The sequence below is a fragment of the Pinus tabuliformis genome, chromosome 8, assembly GCF_031772625.1.
Source record: "Pinus tabuliformis cultivar Carrire ecotype Pingquan chromosome 8, CPIR1, whole genome shotgun sequence".
Taxonomy (NCBI): domain Eukaryota; kingdom Viridiplantae; phylum Streptophyta; class Pinopsida; order Pinales; family Pinaceae; genus Pinus; species Pinus tabuliformis.
The window spans coordinates 1,422,094,013-1,422,118,673 of record NC_142294.1 but is presented as its reverse complement, the minus strand read 5'-3'; the positions used below and the strand labels follow the sequence as shown (position 1 = coordinate 1,422,118,673).

The following is a 24,661-nucleotide window of genomic DNA, read 5'->3' as shown; positions in this document are numbered from 1 at the left end:
TTGTTGTTTCTATTTTCGTAACTCAAACGAAAGAAGAAGACAACTAGCCGACTCTTCCCAGGCGAATGTTGCATTGCTTACGACACTAAGGAGCAAATACAAAAACGGTTAGAAATTAGATTTAATATTTAGAAATAAATTTGCTTTAGTAGAAGGGCGGTCATTTGAAACCGTGCCCTAAATTTATGTAATTAAGATTAATTAGTTAGCAGTATTTAAACCCTTCTCAGGCATTTAGAGAAGGGTTCGGAAATCTGTCAAAAAACTTGTCCTCAGAACATGCACTTTTGCACCCTCGGAGGGGGTTTTTGATGAATGGATGGATCAAGATTTATCAACGTTTGCATTTAATGTATGCTACTGATGTTGCACTTCTGTACTCTTAGTAGATATTAGAACAAGTAGAGATAAATCGTTATTGCTTGAAGTTTATGAGTGAAATCAGTCATAAATGGTACTTTTATCTCTTGACCAATTTCTCCTTATATTCTTAGAGTGATATGCAGTTTTAGTTGTTTATATGTTAATGTATGAATGTGTGGGTTACCATTTGGCACTTCTGTACGGTGGAGTCATTTATTTGTGCTTGACATATGAATAACTTATTATGCGATATGCTGTTCACAACTGTTTTGCCTAACTTTTTATGCAGAATGGTTTATCTTAATTGATTTCTATTCTTATGATAGCTGAATGATCTTTATTACCAGTTATTGTTCGAAATCTCTTTAGATCGCATAATAGAAGAAATACACCCCAGGTTAGCGTAGATTAGATGTGTTGCTTTTATTAGATTACAATAGCATAGAGTCAGTTTAGAAGTTCAAATTAAATTAGCTTAAAATACTTCTAGATCAGCATCATCCAACTCTACACACACACACACCCCCTAGATTGGGAAACTGGTCCCATTATCCCCAGTCGGACCCGCTATACCAAACGGACAAGGAGCTGCCAACCAAGTTCCGGAACGGGTGGGTATCCCCATTGTTGTCGACCCGATTTTCGGGGCTTCAACATGTGGATACACCACTAATAATGCAGTTGAACTTAATGCTTTGGAGAAGGGCCTCACCTTAGTCATGCAACATAATTTCTCAAGGATCCATATAGTTTGGGAATCCAAAATGGTGGTCCAGATGACTCAGAAGATCATTGATGGACCTCCCATCTTCAAAATTTCAAAAAGTTGGCATCTTGTGGCCTAACTAGTAAGAATGAAACATATATTGGAAAGATTTAAATACGCCACTACAAGCAATGTCATCTGGGCTAGAAATAAAGTGGTTTATTGGTTGGCTAACCGAGGAGTGATGACCCAGTACAAAGTATTTTCCATTCCATGGCATGTTACCTAAATCGCTGATGATTTAGATCCTGGTGAATCTCAGACTCTCCAAGACCTTCTCGAAGCAGACTCTCCTTCTCCGATTGGTGGTGATCAAGTAGACATACAGGTGTCACGTGCGAGGCCATCAGGGCCTGCTCCTCCTCCACATTTGTATTAATTCCACCTCATGTGTTGTCTCTGCATTCATTCCCTTTATGCAATGATTTTCTTCACACAATATGTGGTTGAATTCAGAGTTTGGGAAGTGGTCTGCTTTAGTTTGGTAGTCTCGGTAGTGAATTTGGGTCAGAAGGAGAGTGAAGGTGTTTAGGTCTAGGTTCATGTTACCTCACTAGGTTTTTGGCCTTGGTTGAGGAGTGCAGATGACAATTTCAATTTTCGAGTGTGGGTTGGGTTCTGTCTCCTAGTTTTCCCTTGGGATCCAGGCATCCAAACAATCACATTTTGGTATAGTTTCCATGCCTTTTCTGGCTATATGCCCTCTTCGCACTTGCGGCATCTTTTGGCTCCACCCTCATACATGAGGGATATTTTTGGTCTACACAGGTGAGTGGGTATTATTTTGGTTTATGGTAAATTGTGTTATTGGCTTGGGTCTTCTTTTTGGTTCGAAGAAAGCAATATTTTTCTGCTCTGTAATTGGGGTCACATTCTATGTTTGCGTCAAGCTTCGTGGTTGTATATGGGGGTTTCTCTCCTTCGCTCTCTGGTCTGGGTTAACTCTTAACCATCTTAGTTCTCTAGTTGTGGTGTCAGTTTGGTGGTTCATATTCTTTCACACAGTGGCTTTGTGGTATTGGGCATTGTTTCATTTTTTACATGATAAACAAAGGACTCTCTGTGGAATATTCCTATATTTGATCATAAAACTTTTTCAATTTCATCATGCCCTGCCAATGGCGTTGTCCTCTCTAAGGGAGAGGCCAACATGCCCATGTTGGGTGTCCCGAGCTAGGTCACAATTTGTCCTCTACTAACTCGACCAGTGGGGAAACACAGGACATTGAGGATATTTTCAAACCAATTCTATACACAATTTTCATAAGATATGTTACTCATTTGGAAATTTCTCCCAACAATGATACATCAATAATTATAGATACTATGATAGAATTAAAATATGGTTGAAGAAATATTTTCAAAAAATGTTTGGAGTTATATGAATGATTGCATTGGTATTTTGATTTTACCTAGTTTATTTTTAGTCAATATAAAATATGATAGAAGTAGAGTAGATTAGATTGGTTAATTTTGTTTCTTAATTGTTTTCACAGACTCCACTTTTGTTCTTATTGTCTTGATTTTCCATCATTGAATTACTTAAGCGAATCCATGTGTGTTTCCTTCCAATCGAGTTTATCTTTGCTCTTTCTTATTTTTTATAAAAATAACTTTTTAGTTGAACAATAAAGGAATTTCATGGATGAGAGAGAAAGAAGTTAAAATTTAACATGCTAAATAATTCCCAAAATTTTTTTACAAAATATCTTGATAAAAGGGAAATTTTTAATTGTCACACTATCAAGCTTGTTTCTCTACGTATTTGAATTAGATTTCTATTCACTATTAGTACTTTTAATGGACAGAATATCAGTTTACAAAATAAAGAGTTAGTGCAACTCCTTTTAAATCAGTACAAAATCTTAGATAATAATTAACACTTAGAGATTTCTAATTTGATGTTTCATCCTAATTATAAAGTTTTCTCTTAATTAGATTTCCTTTGAGTTTTGATTCTACTGTCCTATACACTACTAGTAAAAGTTTGTGTATTGATTTTTTTTTCCATATTTTATTAAGACTACTCCAATACCTTTCAATGTATTGAAATTATTTATTCTGTTTGGAGTCATGCACATGGATTCTCTTCTTTTGAACATTTTCTCAGCTTCTTTTCATGCAACATGTTTTAGTATAGGCTCACTATAATGATATTCATTATATTTTTCTTTCTAGTTTTTTTAGTGGGGATGAGTTTATTTGAGTTGGCTAATTTTTGTTGGTTTCTTTAATTTCAATATTTTTTCAATAAATTTAGCTTTGATACAGGAAAGTGCATATATAATTAAGGTTATTTAATATGGTTTTAGAGGGATGATAATATTGTCATGGGTTATATTAAATTGATTTTATATTTCAAACTCACTTTTCGAATTAATTAATAATATTAAACCTTTTGGTGATAACTTTTTGAAAATGTCTACTTTTCATAAAGATGTTAAACTGTAAGATATTTTAAACAATTTGTTAAATTTGTTGCAAATAAAGTTTGGGTTGTCTTGGCCCATGGGGTCTTGCATAAACGGTGATTTGGGGCTTTGTTAAGGCACTCCTTTATGTGCAGTCACTGGTTTAATTCTCCCCCTGGATCGGGGTGATATATTGGACATGATAAAGATGTAGTCCCATCAAGCTTAAAAAAAATGGTTTATCTTGTCTAAATAAATTTGAAATAAATATAAGGAGCTTTTAGTTATCTTTTCTTTTGATGGAAAAATATTGTTAATTTTGAATTTTAATAATCACAAAATTTGAGTTATGATGTAAAGGAAAATATTGTATGTTTCTTCCTAAAAGATGTTTTCTTGGGTTCATATTAGTTTGGGACCTTTCTTGATTCATAGCTACTAGATTTAGGTTTAAATTTATTTTTCTAATTACTTTTCTTACTTTATCTTTTATTTCTAGTGGACTTATTGGTTTTTTAGTTTTTCCTATTCCTTTAGTAGATTTGCAAGATGAGAAACTTACCCTTGTTGGAAAGCATTTTTTCTTTGAAATATCCTATTTAAACCATACAAAAGAAATATGAAATGAAGGATAGGGTGTGAATAAGTAGTGCTATATTTAAAATAATTATCCTTCTTCAACAATTAACTAATTACGTACAAAGATCTTAATTTTTGTCCACATAAGAATATTTCTAAATTGAATTATTCTAAATGCCTAAGAGAATTTGATCAGTGATTTTTTAATACTAATTCTAATACTATCCCATTCTCATTTTAGACTTGGGAGGAGTTTAAAGAAATCACTCATGAAATTGTTTTAAGTAAAGATTGATTGCTTAGAAGAGTTATATATACCCTAAGTGGTGATTGTTTTATCTTTTTTAGTAAACTATTTTTCATAGATACTTATGAAAGAATAATGCCTTGTTAAGAAAATTAAATTTTTTAGTATAAAGAAGTAAATATCACTTTCCTCTAATTAATTCTTATCATTTTGCATCCTATGATTTCTAGATAGTTGATATATTTGATACTTCACTAAGAGTAACATATCATAATCACGTTAAAACTTTATCATGATCCATAAAAAAATCTATAACCTTTTGGTAAGAAAAATGTATGTTTCATATTCATGACAACCTTAGATTCGAGGAGAACTAAAGTTAAAAAGATAAAGCTGATTGAATTTTTTTAGGGTAAACAAATTGATTTTTTTTTAAAGAGAAAGGATGTAGATATAAATGACATTAGTAACATTTGGGTTGTACTTTAATGATTGTCAATATCGTAAAACAAAAGCATCATATGTGATTGGCTTTACTAAGTTGTTGATGTGGTTAAATTTGTACATTTGTGGGGTAACACTTATGTTTCTAAAAATTTATATCTATAAATCTAGCACATTAGCCTTTAGGTTTCTTATAAGTTTTTTTTTTTGAGCTCCACTCGCATCAAATTAAATAGTTGATGCCTAAAACGAATGATTGTGGGAATAACCTTAGGCTAAACCTCTAGGAGTGCGTACTTTTTCAAGTAAATGAAAACAACTCTTATATCTCCCTACTTCCTATGCACCCATTTGGAAATGCAATGTTATATATGAATTAAAAGGGTGATTTCAATAAAAGGAGAGGTGATAGCACTATGAAATTTGTGGTAAATGCAAGTAAACCATTTGGGGTTATGGGCACTTTTTAGAAGCAAGGCCATGATTGTATGGAACTAAGGCACCTTTGTGAGATGTATGAAAGCTTGCTGCCAATGATGTAATGAAAAGCTAAAGAGAAATGAGGAATTCAAATAGCAAATTATATGACTCACCTAAAGTGAAAGTCCTAAGTCACACCTTAATCAATTATTTCTGGATTGAAACCTAAAGAAAATTAAACTCAGCAATTGCCTAAAAAAGATGGTCTATTAGTTACCTAACATTCAGAGCCTACCAGGATTATCTTTCTAATTCTGGAATACATGGTAGTACCCGTAGATTAAAAAATAATATCTTCTGGCCATTTCAATTTCAACTTATCTTTAATGTTAAAGATGAATAACTCTTTTATATATATATATATATTCTCTTTCTCATGAGGATAATATAATATTTGAAATATTTTTATTATAGTAATTACACCACCTTTTTATGGGATTTTGGTTCCAACGGTGACATTCTTGTATATGAACGAAAAGCTTTCCTTATGATAGAGAAAAACAACAATATATAGCTTTTTGGGTTATCAACTAGGAGTGTATTTTCTCTCCTTTTCTACAATGTTAAAAGACAATATTAACCGTTCATATTTTGTTTGGTTAAACTCAATGTTGTTTTATTTAAAGAAGGTGAGGAATGACTCAAGCAACGACAAAGTGATTGTTCCAGCCATGAACAACCTCAAATATTTACTCATTAACGTATAATATCAATATGGGTGATTACATATTCATTAATAAATATTGTCAAATAGTAAATATAACTTCTTATGTGACTATAACATAAAAATGGTTCACAATCCTATAACCCACTTATATTTTAATCCAATAATTCATTAACGAAATTTAACAGTCAATAACTCCTTATAATTGGTGGTCGTCCACAAATACAACCGTCTTGTTCACTGTCATCATTTTTCTCAACTTCTACACTGCTAAACGTCTATGCTGTACAAGGAGATCAACACCTCTAGCGCCGCCGACGTGTATTCTGGCCCCTCCCAGGAGTGGATTGCTTTACCAGAGTAGGTCCGATATTCTGTTCGAGCAAGCTGGGTTCTTTGCCACCCAATTCTTTCAATGCTTCCTCCTTAGCATCCAGTGCCACGTTATCTTCTATCTCATCTCCCCACAAAGTACACGTAATGTTGCATATTTTGCAGGGTTTCCCTGGTTTTCGCATTTCAGAGTGTTGGCAGAAGTGTTCATATGGCAACGGTAACACATTAGGGTTCTACACCTAGCACACTTTAGACTATTGCATCCATCCGTCTTTACCATCTCAGCCTTGCAAGTTTTACATTCTCTTACAATGGCCTTTGTCATCCTCTCTTCCACTTTTCTACGATGAGCAGTCTCAGATATATTTTCATTCTCTTCGCACAGTAATGGCAGGTGACTCGGCTCCTTGCACTGGATGCATGAAGACTTCAAACAATTTGGGTTTGGACATTCCATAACTTGTACACACTTGTCCACTTCACATGGAATGCCGCAAAATGGACAATAAACCAGGTTTTCCAGTTTGGCATGAATTATAGCATCTTGGGCTTGGCGGGATTCATATCTTTCGATCAGATCATTCGGAACAGCCCTCCGAATCTCACAGAAAGGAATTGGCTTTTTGCAGCCATCCATATTCATGCAACGCAGACACCCTCTTGCTTTATAATTTCCATATAGGATTTCCTCTACCTGCCGCTGTACGCATCCAAAACAAATTACATGTCGTCTTCTGCACTGTACTATATTTTCAGATGGAAACTCGTCACAGCAACAGCCACATTCCAAAAGTCGTACTTCAGATTTAGATTGTGAAGGTCCGTCGCTGCAAGAATCGTAAACAACAGTTTTTGCATCAGCATACTCAAAAGATGATGAGCGTGGAGAATGAGTCATTTTTGTGCAGAGAAAAGAGCCTAGATAATTCAACGCTTGCCGAACAGATTTTCTGTAATTCGCAATCGTCCGATGGGTGACATTAATTAAAAAAAATGTAGTTAAATATGATTCAAACTGCCCACCCGGCTTTAGATTCACGGTGAATGGGTGCGGGGTTAAGGTATTCCGACCAGTTCAAATCTACTGTCGGTATTTAGATGGTATTAACTAGGAAGAAAAAAAAGATCAAACTAAATCGGAATGCACCCACCGCCGACCAGTGGTGTCAAAATAAGGCAGAATGACCCAAACATGATCTATACACGTAGTGGATGATTGGGGGTAATTAGATAAGCGCACTAGGTTATATGCTGAGTCCCTGGCCTATCTTAATTATCTCTCCTATATTTTTTTTAGAAATATATGGGAAAAAATAAGGTGTTATTAAGTTTTACATTATTACTTACCTGGAAATTTTATGTTATAGATTATCAAATAAATATTATGTTTAAGTGTTTACAATTTTATTAAGAATTTAGTCTAATAATATAACAATATATAGAAGTGTTAGCACCAATACAAATACAATTAGTCATTTTAATGACAAATGAAATATTTGTTCCTAAATTTAGTTTTGGTTAAATGTTTATTTTCAATTTTCAATTTTTTTGTATTTGCTTTCAAATTTAGTTTTGGATGCTTGGTTAATTTCAGCTTTTAAATTTTTTTATTTTTACAAATCCTTTATTTGTTTACAGTTGGAAAAAAGTTCAAAGAATCCCTAGTTTCTAGTACTCTTAAGCTCTTAGCCCTATTTCCATCTATAATTTTAATCATTCCGACCCTCTCTCAACCAAAGGCTTACTAGCTGACCCTTCTTTTTCCATGAAGTGAACTCTGGTTTGCTTACCAATTTGACATGGTTTGCATATTGTATTTTCATGGATCCTGATATCTCGAAGATTAGGAATAACCTTGAATCTGCATGCTTTTCTTATTTGAGAAAAGCTTAGATGTCCCAATCTTCTATGCCACAACTAGTTTTCATCATTTTTACCTAGATAGAACTGTTGTTGTCCTCCTTCGAGTATGTATAAGTTGTTTGGAGTTCTTGTATCTTTGATCACGATCTCTCCTATATCAAGCTCACGAACAACACATCCATTTGATTGAAACACCATTTCATTTCCTTGATCACACATTTGACTAGCACTCAACAGGTTATGCTTTAAACCATCTACATACATAACATTTCTAGCTATAACCTTTTCTTTCAAGAAAACAAAAAACCTTTACCTTTTATGACAGCTAGAGTGTCATTTCCAAATGAGACATTCTTTTCCTTTTCTAAAGCATTATATGAGTGAAGTTTCTCTTTGTCACCTGTCATGTGTTTGGAGCATCCACTGTCATTGTCCCACTTATTTTCTTGTCCTTTTACATACAAGGCTATACCACATCTTTTTGTTTGAGATTCTTTCCTTTTCCATATCTTGGGATTTAATGGTGTTTACTTGTTTTGAGGTGTTTTCCAAACTTTTCTCCTGCATTCAAATTCTTCATGACCAAAGTTGTTACAGATTCAGCATTCTATTTCATTTTCAAGAGGAGAAAAGTTATTATAGGAACTTATCTTCATCCCTATTACATTCCTTTGACTTTGTGCTTCTCTAGTCATGATGGTTTTGTAAGCAACACATTGAGCAACTTTGTGCCCAAAATTATGACATGAAAAACATTGCCCATTAAAGAAGTTTCTGTGACTATCGAATCTATTTACCTCTTGATTATAGTTTCTATTGATATTCATCTTTGGAGCAAATTGAGTTTGATTTGTTTGAGGTTGGTTGTGGCTTCTATTGATATTCATCCTTGGAGAAAATTTATTATGATTCACTTGGTGATCAGCTTTATACCTTTGTTGACGATTGTCATACTGTTCACTGGTCTTTGCTGCATCAAGATAGCTTTTGGTGGAGGTTGACGGCTTCTGTGTTTGAGATGCTTCTTCAGTATATCCAAGACCTGTCTTTATCACAGGAGAACGCTGAACTTTGATAATTCATTTAAAGTTTTTGATCCTTTAGTAAATTTAATATTGAAATATTTTGTTTTCTCAAGATCTTTTCTTAGACCCATAATTTCACATTCTAGTTTTTCATTTTGTTTTTCTTTTTTAGCAAGTTGGTATGTCAAGGTATCTATGATCATATTCTTTTCTTCTAAACATACTTTGAGTTTAGAGATTTCTTCATGAAAGTTTTCCTCTTCTAAAGCATCGCAAAAATTATCATCGTTGTAAGCCATGAGAAGTCTATAATCATCATTATTAGATAAACCATCACTATCCTCTTCTAGACTATCCCAAAAATCATTGCTATCATAAGCCATGAGAAGTCTGTAATCTTGTCCAGTTTCATCTTCATCACTATTAGATAAACCATCGCTATCTGTATGAGTATAGTAACTCCTTTTATTCACAAATTGTTTCCTATTCCCTTTTGCATATTCCTTTCCTTTTTCATTTTTATCTTTATGAGGACATCTGGCAGCATAATGACCGACCCTGCCACAAGCAAAGCATTTGAAAGGGAGCTTACCTCTAAACCTTCCAGAACCTCGTTGAAGCTTCTTGACAAAATTTACCTTATCTTCTTTTGAAATGTGTCCTGATTCATTGTGTTCTTCCTTTTATTTTCCTTTTGTTGAAGCTTTAAATGTTGCTTCTCTCATATCTGATGGACCTCCTTTTCTCATCTTAGAAGCAGTTAGGATTCCGTGAAGTTGAGTCATAGTGATATTTTGCAGATCCTATTTTTCTTCTATGGGAGAGACTTTTGATTCAAATTTAGCAGACATGGATCTCAAAATTTTCTCAACTAAGGTAACTTTATTTCTTCACGCAAATTCTTCATACAATTAACGACCTCATCTATACGTAAGAAATAACCAGCTATACTCTCATTACTATTCATCTTAAGAGTTTCATACTGAATTCTGAGAGTTTGAAGCTTAGCACGTTTTACCTGAGAGTCTCCTTCATAGCTTTGAATGATTTTGTCCCATATCTCTTTGGCTGAATTGAGTTGCATGACTTTGACAAACTTCCCAATAAAGTATTGATATCTTTGGCACTGGTTTCATATTGCTTTTTACATGCCGCGTTTGTAGGAATTGATGTTGGAAATGTATATCCTCCTTCCACAATTTCCCATACATATGTTCTAAGAGATTGTAGATAGGTTTTGGTTCTTATTTTCCAATAAACAAAGTTGCTCACATCGGAGATTGGCGGTCTGATGGATCCCATGCTTTCGTGATTATTCATCTTGATGGATCTCCCTTCAAGCGATCAAGCTTCTTCTGAAGGACCTGCTCTGATACAAATTGTTGGAAATAATACTGAGAGGGGGGCGAATCAATATTATCATATCAATAATTTTATTTCTTGAACAGATTTATATATGCTACTTCAGTGAATTGAACGAGCGTGTGCACGCAACTGTGATTAGAGAAACCAGCGTATATCTAGAGAACTTGTGATATAAACAATTCATCATGTGTTGATCTTAAACCAGTACATCAGTAATTTATTAGACAATGCAGTAAAAGTAGAATAAAGCATCACACGTAAGAAACACACATGAACACCAGGATTTAAGGTGGAAACCCAATGTGGGTGAAAACCACCTGCTGCTGTCGTCTTTGTCTTCTTTTAATAATAAGAAAATTTGTTTACAATCTTGTACTCATGTAGACTCATACCAGTACGCAGGCTTCTACCTGCAGAAGGTTACAACCTTCTCTCTTTCTCTAGCTTCTACTAGAAGGGAGCTACAACCCCCTAGCTTTTGTACTAGCCAACATCTTTACTAGTACATAGGTGCCAGCCTACAAAATACTCCACTCTTCCACCAAGGACCACGTTTCATGAATTTTCAGACTGGATGCTCCTGGGAGATATCCAGACATATGGAGACCTTGTCTCATCAATAACCCATCAGAAATTTAGAAACTCAAACTTCGTCAACCAACATGCAGTTAATATGAAACAATCAGATCAGTGTCACCAGAACACTGTGTTAAACCCAGAAACCTGCATCATCATTTAGAACAAGCTGTAACCTTAGAAACCATGTATGAGATTGTAGAAGCTACTTGGCTGAACCCAAAATGTGTGTATATGCTACTTCCTTTAATCAAACCTGCGTATACCTCTAAAGCTACTGCAAACATAAACTTTTGAATCAAGTCTGTACCAACTAACAATATACTGAACATCTACTATCAGCTTACAGAGCTTTACAAAGGTAGCAATAGAGATCACTTATTCTCACTTATACAATCAATCTATCAAATATCAAATATCACTACATTCAGTTTTACATTCAGATCTAAGAAGACTTCATTGACAGGCAACAGAAAAACAACAACACTGATCTGATAGATCTGTCATCCTTGAACATCAAGATTTTCTTTTGCATACGCTACATGGAAGAGCCGAACTAGCGTGTATACACACCTTCAACAAAGTGATCCAGCATACAAATATGTAAATACTTACTTATAACTTCGTTGTAATTCCAGACTTCAGACATACCCAAATAATCACATATAAAGGATAAAACGTGTGTTAGCAATTAGATCTAGCCTATCCATTATTATATCACATAATGATAAGTCATTATGATCTTGATGCATCATTAGATCTCATCCATAATGAAACACTTAGGTGCATACTTAGTTCAAATCAAGCAAAGCATCAGAAACCCGTAACATGCATATTTTATTTTGATCTAACACTTCATAAGATATTCATTACTTGTGCACTTAGCCCTTTGATATTATCCTCCTTATATACTTAGATCCTTTGTCAATACCTTGGACCAAAACCACTTAGGACCAATACCTTGGACCAAATACCGAGGGTCAATGCCTCAGACCAAATACCTTGGAACAATACCTTGGACCTAAATGCCTTGGATCAAATACCTCAGACCAAAACCTTGGTTTTCCAACATGTACGTGCTTTTCCTCTTGTGGTAGTGCGTGTATACGTATACACTCTTTTTGTTCTATGGAAACACGTGTATACGTTGTTTTGACTAAGTGGACCCGCGTATACTTAAACTGCTTTACATCAACCTTTTCCTTTACCTTCTTTAGTCTGATCAGTAAACCTTAGTTCCATATTCCCGTTCTTCTGTACCATTTCCCTATAACCTCTCAATATACCTGTTGTACTGTGAGTTTCCTTTTACAAAAATTGAATTGACCTGTGAGTGAGTTACCATCAAGGCCAACACTTGTATCATAATGCCAAAAATTTCTCTTAAGAAACTATATCTCTACATCAACATGCCTTAGACCTTTTCCTTCCACTGTCTCACCAATATCAATAATTAATTAAATTTATTTTTAATTTACTATGGTTTAATGGCAGGAATGCAAAATTTCACTTTCATTGTTGACAAGTAATTTCTAAACCCGAGTATGGTCGCTAATCTCCTTCTCTTTCATAAAAAAAATATGGGCATGATTTCTATTACTAACCTCATTTAGATTTTGTCACAAGTACGATTAGCGAGAATCGAGTTCTGTCATGGCTCACTCGAGGTTTATTTCTTACGAGGGTTTAAAACTTAATTTTATCTTAGGTTTGCATAAATATTTAAACTTCTTTATAATGGCATGGTTCGTATGACTACCTATGTTTCCCTATGGTGTCTCAAGAATCTTTAAAACTCCTTCAACATCAAAGTGAGGGACGAGTAGATAATTATTAGATTGCGCAACCAAATCATTAGGGCTGGAAACAATGGAAAACCGTAGTCGACTGGAAACTAAGGCACCTTAAGAAGCATGGAATAATCTCTAAAAAGAGTTGAATTAGAGTTGTATTCATTTCTCTATGGCGCATGATAAACCAATATGGGGGTATTCGACATCCAATTCCTTCTCCCTCAAATAATTATATCTCATCAAGTTTGATGCCCATAACATGCCACACAAGAAAATTTGGAGTACAATATAGGGGGGAAGTTCTAGCCGAAGTTTTCACATTTTCTTTAGCTTGTTGGGCGTAAGAGAATCCTTACCTGGGATCACTAGCTGAAGAAAGGCTTCCTAGGTCCCGCACAATGCCCCCTCTGTAGAAACCACGAGAAAACTTTACATCATCTGATAAACACATGCCCTACTGTTGGAGAAGTATGGGATTTGGTTGTTGCCCTACTTGGCCACTATGAACACCATCAGGATGACATTTTGGAGACAACTAAAAACTGGCTGCAAAGTATATTCAAAAACTGGATTTTCAACAGTGTATGATGTATAATATTGGGATTTATCTTCTAGAATATCTAGAAAGAAAGGAACCAAGCCATATTTCATGATTATACTCCCTCTAGTGACTCCATTTGGGGGATAGTCAAAGAAAATATTAGGGAGACAATACTAGTAGAGAAATGGGATCCTCACTATTGGAAATATACTCCTCTAGAGCCAGCCATTCTCCTATCTTTATACATGACTCTGCCCTTTTCTTCTCCCATCAGGGATCCTCCAATTTCCTCCCCTTTTGACATCTCTTGGCCTCCTCCAGGTTGCATTCAAATAAACTTCAATGGAGCATCCAAAGGCAACCTAGGCCATGCGGGTTATGGTGGGGTTTTGAGAAAATCCATCGGATCCCCTACTTGTGTTTACGCCAGGTATTGTGGATACACCACTAATAATGCAGTTGAACTTAATGCTTTGGAGAAGGGCCTCACCTTAGTCATGCAACATAATTTCTCAAGGATCCATATAGTTTGGGAATCCAAAATGGTGGTCCAGATGACTCAGAAGATCATTGATCGACCTCCCATCTTCAAAATTTCAAAAAGTTGGCATCTTGAGGCCTAACAAGTAAGAATGAAACATATATTGGAAAGATTTAAATATGCCACTACAGGCAATGTCATCTGGGCTAGAAATAAAGTGGTTTATTGGTTGGCTAACCGAGGAGTGATGACCCAGTACAAAGAATTTTCCATTCCATGGCATGTTACCTAAATCGTTGATGATTTAGATCCTGGTGAATCTCAGACTCTCCAAGACCTTCTCGAAGCAGACTCTCCTTCCCCGATTGGTGGTGATAAAGCAGACATACAGGTGTCACGTGCGAGGCCATCAGGGCCTGCTCCTCCTCCACATTTGTATTAATTCCACCTCATGTGTTGTCTCTGCATTCATTCCCTTTATGCAATGATTTTCTTCACACAATATGTGGTTGAATTCAGAGTTTGGGAAGTGGTCCGCTTTAATTTGGTAGTCTCGGTAGTGAATTTGGGTCAGAAGGAGAGTGAAGGTGTTCAGGTCTAGGTTCATGTTACCTCACTAGGTTTTTGGCCTTGGTTGAGGAGTGCAGATGACAATTTCAATTTTCGAGTGTGGGTTGGGTTCTGTCTCCTAGTTTTCCCTTGGGATCCAGGCACCCAAACAATCACATTTTGGAATAGTTTCCATGCCTTTGCTGGCTATATGCCCTCTTCCCACTTGCGGCATCTTTTGGCTCCACCCTCATACATGAGGGATATTTTTGGTCTTCACAGGTGTGTGGGTATTATTTTGGTTTATGGTAAATTGTGTTATTGGCTTGGGTCTTCTTTTTGGTTCGAAGGAAGCAATATTTTCCTCTTCTGTAATTGGGGTCACATTCTATGTTTGCGTCAAGCTTCATGGTTGTATATGGGGGTTTCTCTACTTCGCTATTTGGTCTAGGTTAACTCTTAACCATCTTAGTTCTCTAGTTGTGGTGTCAGTTTGGTGGTTCATATTCTTTGACACAGTGGCTTTGTGGTATTGGGCATTGTTTCATTTTTTACATGATAAACAAAGGACTCTCTGTGGAGTCTTCCTATATTTGGTCATAAAACTTTTTCAATTTCATGATGCCCTGCCAATGGCGTTGTCCTCTCGAAGGGAGAGGCCAACATGCCCATGTTGGGTGTCCCGAGCTAGGTCACAATTTGTCCTCTACTAACTTGACCAGTGGGGAAACATAGGACATTGAGGATATTTTCAAACCAATTCTATACACAATTTTCATAAGATATGTTACTCATTTGGAAATTTCTCCCAACAATGATACATCAATCATTATAGATACTATGATAGAATTAAAATATGGTTGAAGAAATATTTTCAAAAAATGTTTGGAATTATATGAATGATTGCATTGGTATTTTGATTTTACCTAGTTTATTTTTAGTCAATATAAAATATGATAGAAGTAGAGTAGATTAGATTGGTTAATTTTGTTTCTTAATTGTTTTCACAGACTCCACTTTTGTTCTTATTGTCTTGATTTTCGATCATTGAATTACTTAAGCGAATCCATGTGTGTTTCCTTCCAATCGAGTTTATCTTTGCTCTTTCTTATTTTTTATAAAAATAACTTTTTAGTTGAACAATAAAGGAATTTCATGGATGAGAGAGAAAGAAGTTAAAATTTAACATGCTAAATAATTCCCAAAAAAATTGTACAAAATATCTTGATAAAAGGGAAATTTTTAACTGTCACACTCTCAAGCTTGTTTCTCTGCGTATTTGAATTAGATTTCTATTCACTATTAGTACTTTTAATGGACAGAATATCAGTTTACAAAATAAAGAGTTAGTGCAACTCCTTTTAAATCAGTACAAAATCTTAGATAATAATTAACACTTAGAGATTTCTAATTTGATGTTTCATTCCAATTAGAAAGTTTTCTCTTAATTAGATTTCCTTTGAGTTTTGATTCTACTGTCCTATACACAACTAGTAAAAGTTTGAGTATTGATTTTTTTTTCCATATTTTATTAAGACTACTCCAATACCTTTCAATGTATTGAAATTATTTATTCCATTTGGAGTCATGCACATGGATTCTCTTCTTTTGAACATTTTCTCAGCTTCTTTTCACGCAACATGTTTTAGTATAGGCTCAATATAATGATATTCATTATATTTTTCTTTCTAGTTTTTTTAGTGGGGATGAGTTTATTTGAGTTGGCTAATTTTTGTTGGTTTCTTTAATTTCGATATTTTTTCAATAAATCTAGCTTTGATACAAGAAAGTGCATATATAATTAAGGTTATTTAATATAGTTTTAGAGGGATGATAATATTTTCATGGGTTATATTAAATTGATTTTATATTTCAAACTCACTTTTCGAATTAATTAATAATATTAAACCTTTTGGTGATAAATTTTTGAAAATGTCTACTTTTCATAAAGATGTTAAACTGTAAGATATTTTAAACAATTTGTTAAATTTGTTGCAAATAAAGTTTGGGTTCTCTTGGCCCATGGGGTCTTGCATAGACGGTGATTTGGGGCTTTTTTAAGGCACTCCTTTATGTGCAGTCACTGGTTCAATTCTCCCCCTGGATCGGGGTGATATATTGGACATGATAAAGATGTAGTCCCATCAAGCTTAAAAAAAATGGTTTATCTTGTCTAAATAAATTTGAAATAAATATAAGGAGCTTTTAGTTATCTTTGTTTTTTATGGAAAAATATTGTTAATTTTGAATTTTAATAATCACAAAATTTGAGTTATGATGTAAAGGAAAATATTGTATATTTCTTCCTAAAAGATGTTTTCTTGGGTTTATATTAGTTTGGGACCTTTCTTGATTCATAGCTACTAGATTTAGGTTTAAATTTATTTTTCTAATTACTTTTCTTACTTTATCTTTTATTTCTAGTGGACTTATTGGTTTTTTAGTTTTTCCTATTCCTTTAGTAGATTTGCAAGATGAGAAACTTACCCTTGTTGGAAAGGATTTTTTCTTTGAAATATCCTATTTAAACCATACAAAAGAAATATGAAAGGAAGGATAGGGTGTGAATAAGTAGTGCTATATTAAAATAATTATCCTTCTTCAACAATTAACTAATTACGTACAAAGATCTTAATTTTTGTCCACATAAGAATATTTCTAAATTGAATTATTCTAAATGCCTAAGAGAATTTGATCAGTGATTTTTTAATACTAATTCTAATACTATCCCATTCTCATTTTAGACTTGGGAGGAGTTTAAAGAAATCACTCATGAAATTGTTTTAAGTAAAGATTGATTGCTTAGAAGAGTTATATATACCCTAAGTGGTGATTGTTTTATCTTTTTTAGTAAACTATTTTTCATAGATACTTATGAAAGAATAATGCCTTGTTAAGAAAATTAAATTTTTTAGTATAAAGAAGTAAATATCACTTTCCTCTAATTAATTCTTATCATTTTGCATCCTATGATTTCTAGATAGTTGATATATTTGATACTTCACTAAGAGTAACATATCATAATCACTTTAAAACTTTATCATGATCCATAAAAAAATCTATAACCTTTTGGTAAGAAAAATGTATGTTTCATATTCATGACAACCTTAGATTCGAGGAGAACTAAAGTTAAAAAGATAAAGCTGATTGAATTTTTTTAGGGTAAACAAATTGATTTTTTTTTAAAGAGAAAGGATGTAGATATAAATGACATTAGTAACATTTGGGTTGTACTTTAATGATTGTCAATATCGTAAAACAAAAGCATCATATGTGATTGGCTTTACTAAGTGTTGATGTGGTTAAATTTGTACATTTGTGGGGTAACAGTTATGTTTCTAAAAATTTATATCTATAAATCTAGCACATTAGCCTTTAGGTTTCTTATAAGTTTTTTTTTTTGAGCTCCACTCGCATCAAATTAAATAGTTGATGCCTAAAACGAATGATTGTGGGAATAACCTTAGGCTAAACATCTAGGAGTGAGTACTTTTTCAAGTAAATGAAAACAACTCTTATATCTCCCTACTTCCTATGCACCCATTTGCAAATGCAATGTTATATATGAATTAAAAGGGTGATTTCAATAAAAGGAGAGGTGATAGCACTATGAAATTTGTGGTAAATGCAAGTAAACCATTTGGGGTTATGGGCACTTTTTAGAAGCAAGGCCATGATTGTATGGAACTAAGGCAGCTTTGTGAGATGTATGAAAGCTTGATTGTATGGAACTAAGGCACCTTTGTGAGATGTATGAAAGCTTGCTGCCAATGACGTAATGAAAAGCTAAAGAGAAATGAGGAATTCAAATAGCAAATTATATGACTCACCCAAAGTGAAAGTCCTAACTCACACCTTAATCAATTATTTCTGGATTGAAACCTAAAGAAAATTAAACTCAGCAATTGCCTAAAAAAGATGGTCTATTAGTTACCTAACATTCAGAGCCTACTAGGATTATCTTTCTAATTCTAGAATACATGGTAGTACCCATAGATTAAAAAATAATTTCTTCTCGCCATTTCAATTTCAACTTATCTTTAATGTTAAGGATGAATAACTCTTTTATATATATATATATATTCTCTTTCTCATGTGGATAATATAATATTTGATTTCTTTTTAATATAGTAATTACACCACCTTTTTATGGGATTTTGGTTCCAACGGTGACATTCTTGTATATGAACGAAAAGCTTTCCCTATGATAGAGAAAAACAACAATATATAGCTTTCTGGGTTATCAACTAGGAGTGTATTTTCTCTCCTTTTCTACAATGTTAAAAGACAATATTAACCGTTCATATTTTGTTTGGTTAAACTCAATGTTGTTTTATTTAAAGAAGGTGAGGAATGACTCAAGCAACGACAAAGTGATTGTTCCAGCCATGAACAACCTCAAATATTTACTCATTAACGTATAATATCAATATGGGTGATTACATATTCATTAATAAATATTGTCAAATAGTAAATATAACTTCTTATGTGACTATAACATAAAAATGGTTCACAATCCTATAACCCACTTATATATTAATCCAATAATTCATTAACGAAATTTAACAGTCAATAACTCCTTATAATTGGTGGTCGTCCACAAATACAACCGTCTCGTTCACTGTCATCATTTTTCTCAACTTCTACACTGCTAAACGTCTATGCTGTACAAGGAGATCAACACCTCTAGCGCCGCCGACGTGTATTCTGGCCCCTCCCAGGAGTGGATTGCTTTACCAGAGTAGGTCCGATATTCTGTTCGAGCAAGCTGGGTTCTTTGCCACCCAATTCTTTCAATGCTTCCTCCTTAGCATCCAGTGCCACGTTATCTTCTATCTGATCTCCCCACAAAGTACACGTAATGTTGCATATTTTGCAGGGTTTCCCTGGTTTTCGCATTTCAGAATGTTGGCAAAAGTGTTCATATTCGGACGTAAAGGTCTGTCGGCAAAGGTAACACATTAGGGTTCTACACCTAGCACACTTTAGACTATTGCATCCATCCGTCTTTACCATCTCAGCCTTGCAATTTTTACATTCTCTTACAATGGCCTTTGTCATCCTCTCTTCCACTTTTCTACGATGAGCAGTCTCAGATATATTTTCATTCTCTTCGCACAGTAATGGCAGGTGACTCGGCTCCTTGCACTGGATGCATGAAGACTTCAAACAATTTGGGTTTGGACATTCCATAACTTGTACACACTTGTCTACTTCACATGGAATGCCGCAAAATGGACAATAAACCAGGTTTTCCAGTTTGGCATGAATTATAGCATCTTGGGCTTGGCGGGATTCATATCTTTCGATCAGATCATTCGGAACAGCCCTCCGAATCTCACAGAAAGGAATTGGCTTTTTGCAGCCATCCATATTCATGCAACGCAGACACCCTCTTGCTTTATAATTTCCATATAGGATTTCCTCTACCTGCCGCTGTACGCATCCAAAACAAATTACATGTCGTCTTCTGCACTGTACTATATTTTCAGATGGAAACTCGTCACAGCAACAGCCACATTCCAAAAGTCGTACTTCAGATTTAGATTGTGAATGTCCGTCGCTGCAAGAATCGTAAACAACAGTTTTTGCATCAGCATACTCAAAAGATGATGAGCGTGGAGAATGAGTCATTTTTGTGCAGAGAAAAGAGCCCAGATAATTCAACGCTTGCCGAACAGATTTTCTGTAATTGGCAATCGTCCGATGGGTGACATTAATTAAAAAAAATGTAGTTAAATATGATTCACGGTGAATGGGTGCGAGGTTAAGGTATTCCGACCAGTTCAAATCTACTGTGGGTATTTAGATGGCATTAACTAGGAAGAAAAAAAAGGTCAAACTAAATCGGAATGCACCTATCGCCGACCAGTGGTGTCAAAATAAGGCAGAATGACCCAAACATGATCTATACACGTAGTGGATGATTGATTGGGGGTAATTAGATAAGCGCACTAGGTTATATGCTGAGTCCGTGGCCTATCTTAATTATCTCTCCTATATTTTTTTTAGAAATATATGGGAAAAAAAAAGGTTTTATTAAGTTTTACATTATTACTTACCTGGAAATTTTATGTTATAGATTATCAAATAAATATTATGTTTAAGTGTTTACAATTTTATTAAGAATTTAGTCTAATAATATAACAATATATAGAAGTGTTAGCACAAATACAAATACAATTAGTCATTTTAATGACAAATGAAATATTTGTTCCTAAATTTAGTTTTGGCTAAATGTTTATTTTCAACTTTCATTTTCTTTGTATTTGCTTTCAAATTTAGTTTTGGATGCTTGGTTAATTTCAGCTTTTAATTTTTTTTATTTGAATGAAACTCTCTTACAAATCCTTTATTTGTTTACAGTTGGAAAAAAGTTCAAGGAATCCCTAGTTTCTAGTATTCTTAAGCTCTTAGCCCTATTTCCATCTATAATTTTAATCACGACCCTCTCTCAACCAAAGGCTTACTAGCTGACCCTTCTTTTTCCATGAAGTGAACTCTGGTTTGCTTACCAATTTGACATGGTTTGCATATTGCATTTTCAGGGATGCTGATATCTGGAAGATCAGGAACAACCTTGAATCTGCATGCTTTTCTTATTTGAGAAAAGCTTAGATGTCCCAATCTTCTATGCCACAACTAGTTTTCATCATTTTTACCTAGATAGAACTATTGTTGTCCTCCTTCGAGTATGTATAAGTTGTTTGGAGTTCTTGTATCTTTGATCACGATCTCTCCTATATCAAGCTCACGAACAACACATCCGTTTGATTGAAACACCATTTCATTTCCTTGATCACACATTTGACTAGCACTCAACGGGTTATGCTCTAAACCATCTACATACATAACATTTCCAGATTTAACCTTTTCTTTCAAGAAAACAAAAAACCTTTACCTTTTATGACAGCTAGAGTGTCATTTCCAAATGAGACATTCTTTTCCTTTTCTAAAGCATTATATGAGTGAAGTTTCTCTTTGTCACCTGTGATGTGTTTGGAGCATCCACTGTCATTGTCCCACTTATTTTCTTGTCCTTTTACATACAAGGCTATACCACATCTTTCTATTTGAGATTCTTTCCTTTTCCATATCTTGGGATTTAATGGTGTTTGCTTGTTTTGAGGTGTTTTCCAAAATTTTATCCCGCATTCAGATTCTTCATGACCAAAGTTGTTACAGATTGAGCATTCTATTTCATTTTCAAGAGGAGAAAAGTTATTATAGGAACTTATCTTCATCCCTGTTACATTCCTTTGACTTTGTGCTTCTCTAGTCATGATTGTTTTGTAAGCAACACATTGAGCAACTTTGTGCCAAAAATTATGACATGAAAAACATTTTATTAGAGAGAGATTCTTCGGCGAAAATCACATGGAAAACATTGCCCATTAAAGAAGTTTCTGCGACTAGCGAATCTATTTACCTCTTGATTATAGTTTCTATTGATATTCATCTTTGGAGCAAATTGAGTTTGATTTGTTTGAGGTTGGTTGTGGCTTCTATTGATATTCATCCTTGGAGAAAATTTATTATGATTCACTTGGTGATCAGCTTTATACCTTTGTTGACGATTGTCATACTGTTCACTGGTCTTTGCTGCATCAAGATAGCTTTTTGTGGAGGTTGACGGCTTCTGTGTTTGAGATGCTTCTTCAGTATATCCAAGACCTGTCTTTATCACAGGAGAACGCTGAACTTTGATAATTCATTTAAAGTTTTTGAACCTTTAGTAAATTTAATATTGAGATATTTTGTTTTCTCAAGATCTTTTCTTAGACCCATAATTTCACATTCTAGTTTTTCATTTTGTTTTTCTTTTTTAGCAAGTTGGTATGTCAAGGTATCTATGATCATATTCTTTTCTTCTAAACATATTTTGAGTTTAGAGATTTCTTCATGAAAGTTTTCCTCTTCTAAAGCATCCCAAAAATTATCATCGTTGTAAGCCATGAGAAGTCTATAATCATCACTAATAGATAAACCATCACTATCCTCTTCTAAACTATCCCAAAAATCATTGCTATCATAAGCCATGAGAAGTCTGTAATCTTGTCCAGTTTCATCTTCATCACTATTAGATAAACCATCGCTATCTGTATGAGTATAGTAACTCCTTTTATTCACAAATTGTTTCCTATTCCCTTTTGCATATTCCTTTCCTTTTTCATTTTTATCTTTATGAGGACATCTGGCAGCATAATGGCCAACTCTGCCACAAGCAAAGCATTTGAAAGGGAGCTTACCTCTAAACCTTCCAGAACCCCGTTGAAGCTTCTTGACAAAATTTACCTTATCTTCTTTTGAAATGTTTCCTGATTCATTGTGTTCTTCCTTTTCTTTTCCTTTTGTTGAAGCTTTAAATGTGGCTTCTCTCATATCTGATGGACCTCCTTTTCTCATCTTAGAAGTAGTTAGGATTCCGTGAAGTTGAGTCATAGTGATATTTTGCAGATCCTATTTTTCTTCTATGGCAGAGACTTTTGATTCAAATTTAGCAGACATGGATCTCAAAATTTTCTCAACTAAGGTAACTTTATTTCTTCACCCAAATTCTTCATACAATTAATGACCTCATCTATACGTAAGAAATAACCAGCTATACTCTCATTACTATTCATCTTAAGAGTTTCATACTGAATTCTGAGAGTTTGAAGCTTAGCACGTTTTACCTGAGAGTCTCCTTCATAGCTCTGAACGATTTTGTCCCATCTCTCTTTGGCTGAACTGAGTTGCATGACTTTGACAAACTTTGAATGTGACAAACTTCCGAATAAAGTATTGATAGCTTTGGCACTGGTTTCATATTGCTTTTTACATGCCGCGTTTGTAGGAATTGATGTTGGAAATGTATATCCTCCTTCCACAATTTCCCATACATATGTTCTAAGAGATTGTAGATAGGTTGTGGTTCTTATTTTCCAATAAACAAAGTTTCTCACATCGGAGATTGGCGGTCTGATGGATCCCATGCTTTCGTGATTATTCATCTTGATGGATCTCCCTTCAAGCGATCAAGCTTCTTCTGAAGGACCTGCTTTGATACAAATTGTTGGAAATAATACTGAGAGGGGGGTGAATCAATATTATCATATCAATAATTTTATTTCTTGAACATATTTATATATGCTACTTCAGTGAATTGAACTAGCGTGTACACGCAACTGTGATTAGAGAAACCAGCGTATATCTAGAGAACTTGTGATATAAACAATTCATCATGTGTTGATCTTAAACCAGTACATCAGTAATTTATTAGACAATGCAGTAAAAGTACAATAAAGCATCACACGTAAGAAACACACATGAACACCAAGATTTAAGGTGGAAACCTAATGTGGGTGAAAACCACCTGCTGCTGTCGTCTTTGTCTTCTTTTAATAATAAGAAAATTTGTTTACAATCTTGTACTCATGTAGACTCATACCAGTACGAAGACCTCCAACCAACACGATCAATCAGATTGACCCAAATGACATCGCCTTGATTGGAGGAAGATCGAGATCTCATACTCCCCCTTTTCTTCTCACTTATGAAATTTTCAATAAAAACGTGCACAATTGCTTGGTTGATTCTGGTGCTTCAACGAATATTTTACCTAGATCAATATGTGCCAAATTGAATGTTCAACCACAAAAATCCGCAGTGCGCATAGTTCAGCTTGATCGATCTCAAGTCGAAGTGATTGGTGAACTTAATCAAGTGACCATAAGATTGTCGTCTAACCCGAAGGTATGTCAAGTTATCGACATTCTAGTAGCTGATATCCCTGAATTCTATGGTTTAATTCTTAGCAGGGATTGGTCCGAAAAACTCCACGGATACTTCTCAACCGACTGGTCGCACATGTGGTTACCCTACAATGGTAAACCGAATCAAATAAAGGTTGAACGAGAGTTACACCAAAAGTACATAGTGACGGAATTGGAGGGAGAAAATGAAGCAATAACATACAACAGCAGTATCATAGGCAATTACTCCGTAGATTCTTTCCTCGGCAATTTCAATGCTCATATTTCACCTTACTTAGAAAATTCAGTTTTGTCCCAGGTTGAAAATTTTTCCCAAACTGATAATTCAAAATGTGTTAATTTTTTAGATAACCCTGTAAATACATCTTTGTTTTGGAAATTATATTTTGATGGCTCCAAATCTAACAAGGGAGCAGGAGCAGG

At 34.4% G+C, this 24,661-nt stretch overlaps 1 protein-coding gene across 1 annotated transcript; it reads right to left on the bottom strand.

The window, feature by feature from the left end:
* Window positions 1-19,169: 19,169 nt before the first annotated feature.
* Window positions 19,170-20,117, bottom strand: LOC149240928 (uncharacterized). Its single transcript, XM_089370373.1, has one exon. It carries the CDS (start codon window positions 20,115-20,117, stop codon window positions 19,170-19,172), a length of 948 nt encoding a protein of 315 aa, XP_089226499.1.
* Between the last annotated feature and the right edge of the window lie 4,544 nt (window positions 20,118-24,661).

Coding starts and splice junctions, on each gene's coding strand:
- LOC149240928 (XM_089370373.1), bottom strand. CDS start 20,117: ATGACTCATTCTCCACGCTCATCATCTTTTGAGTATGCTGATGCAAAA.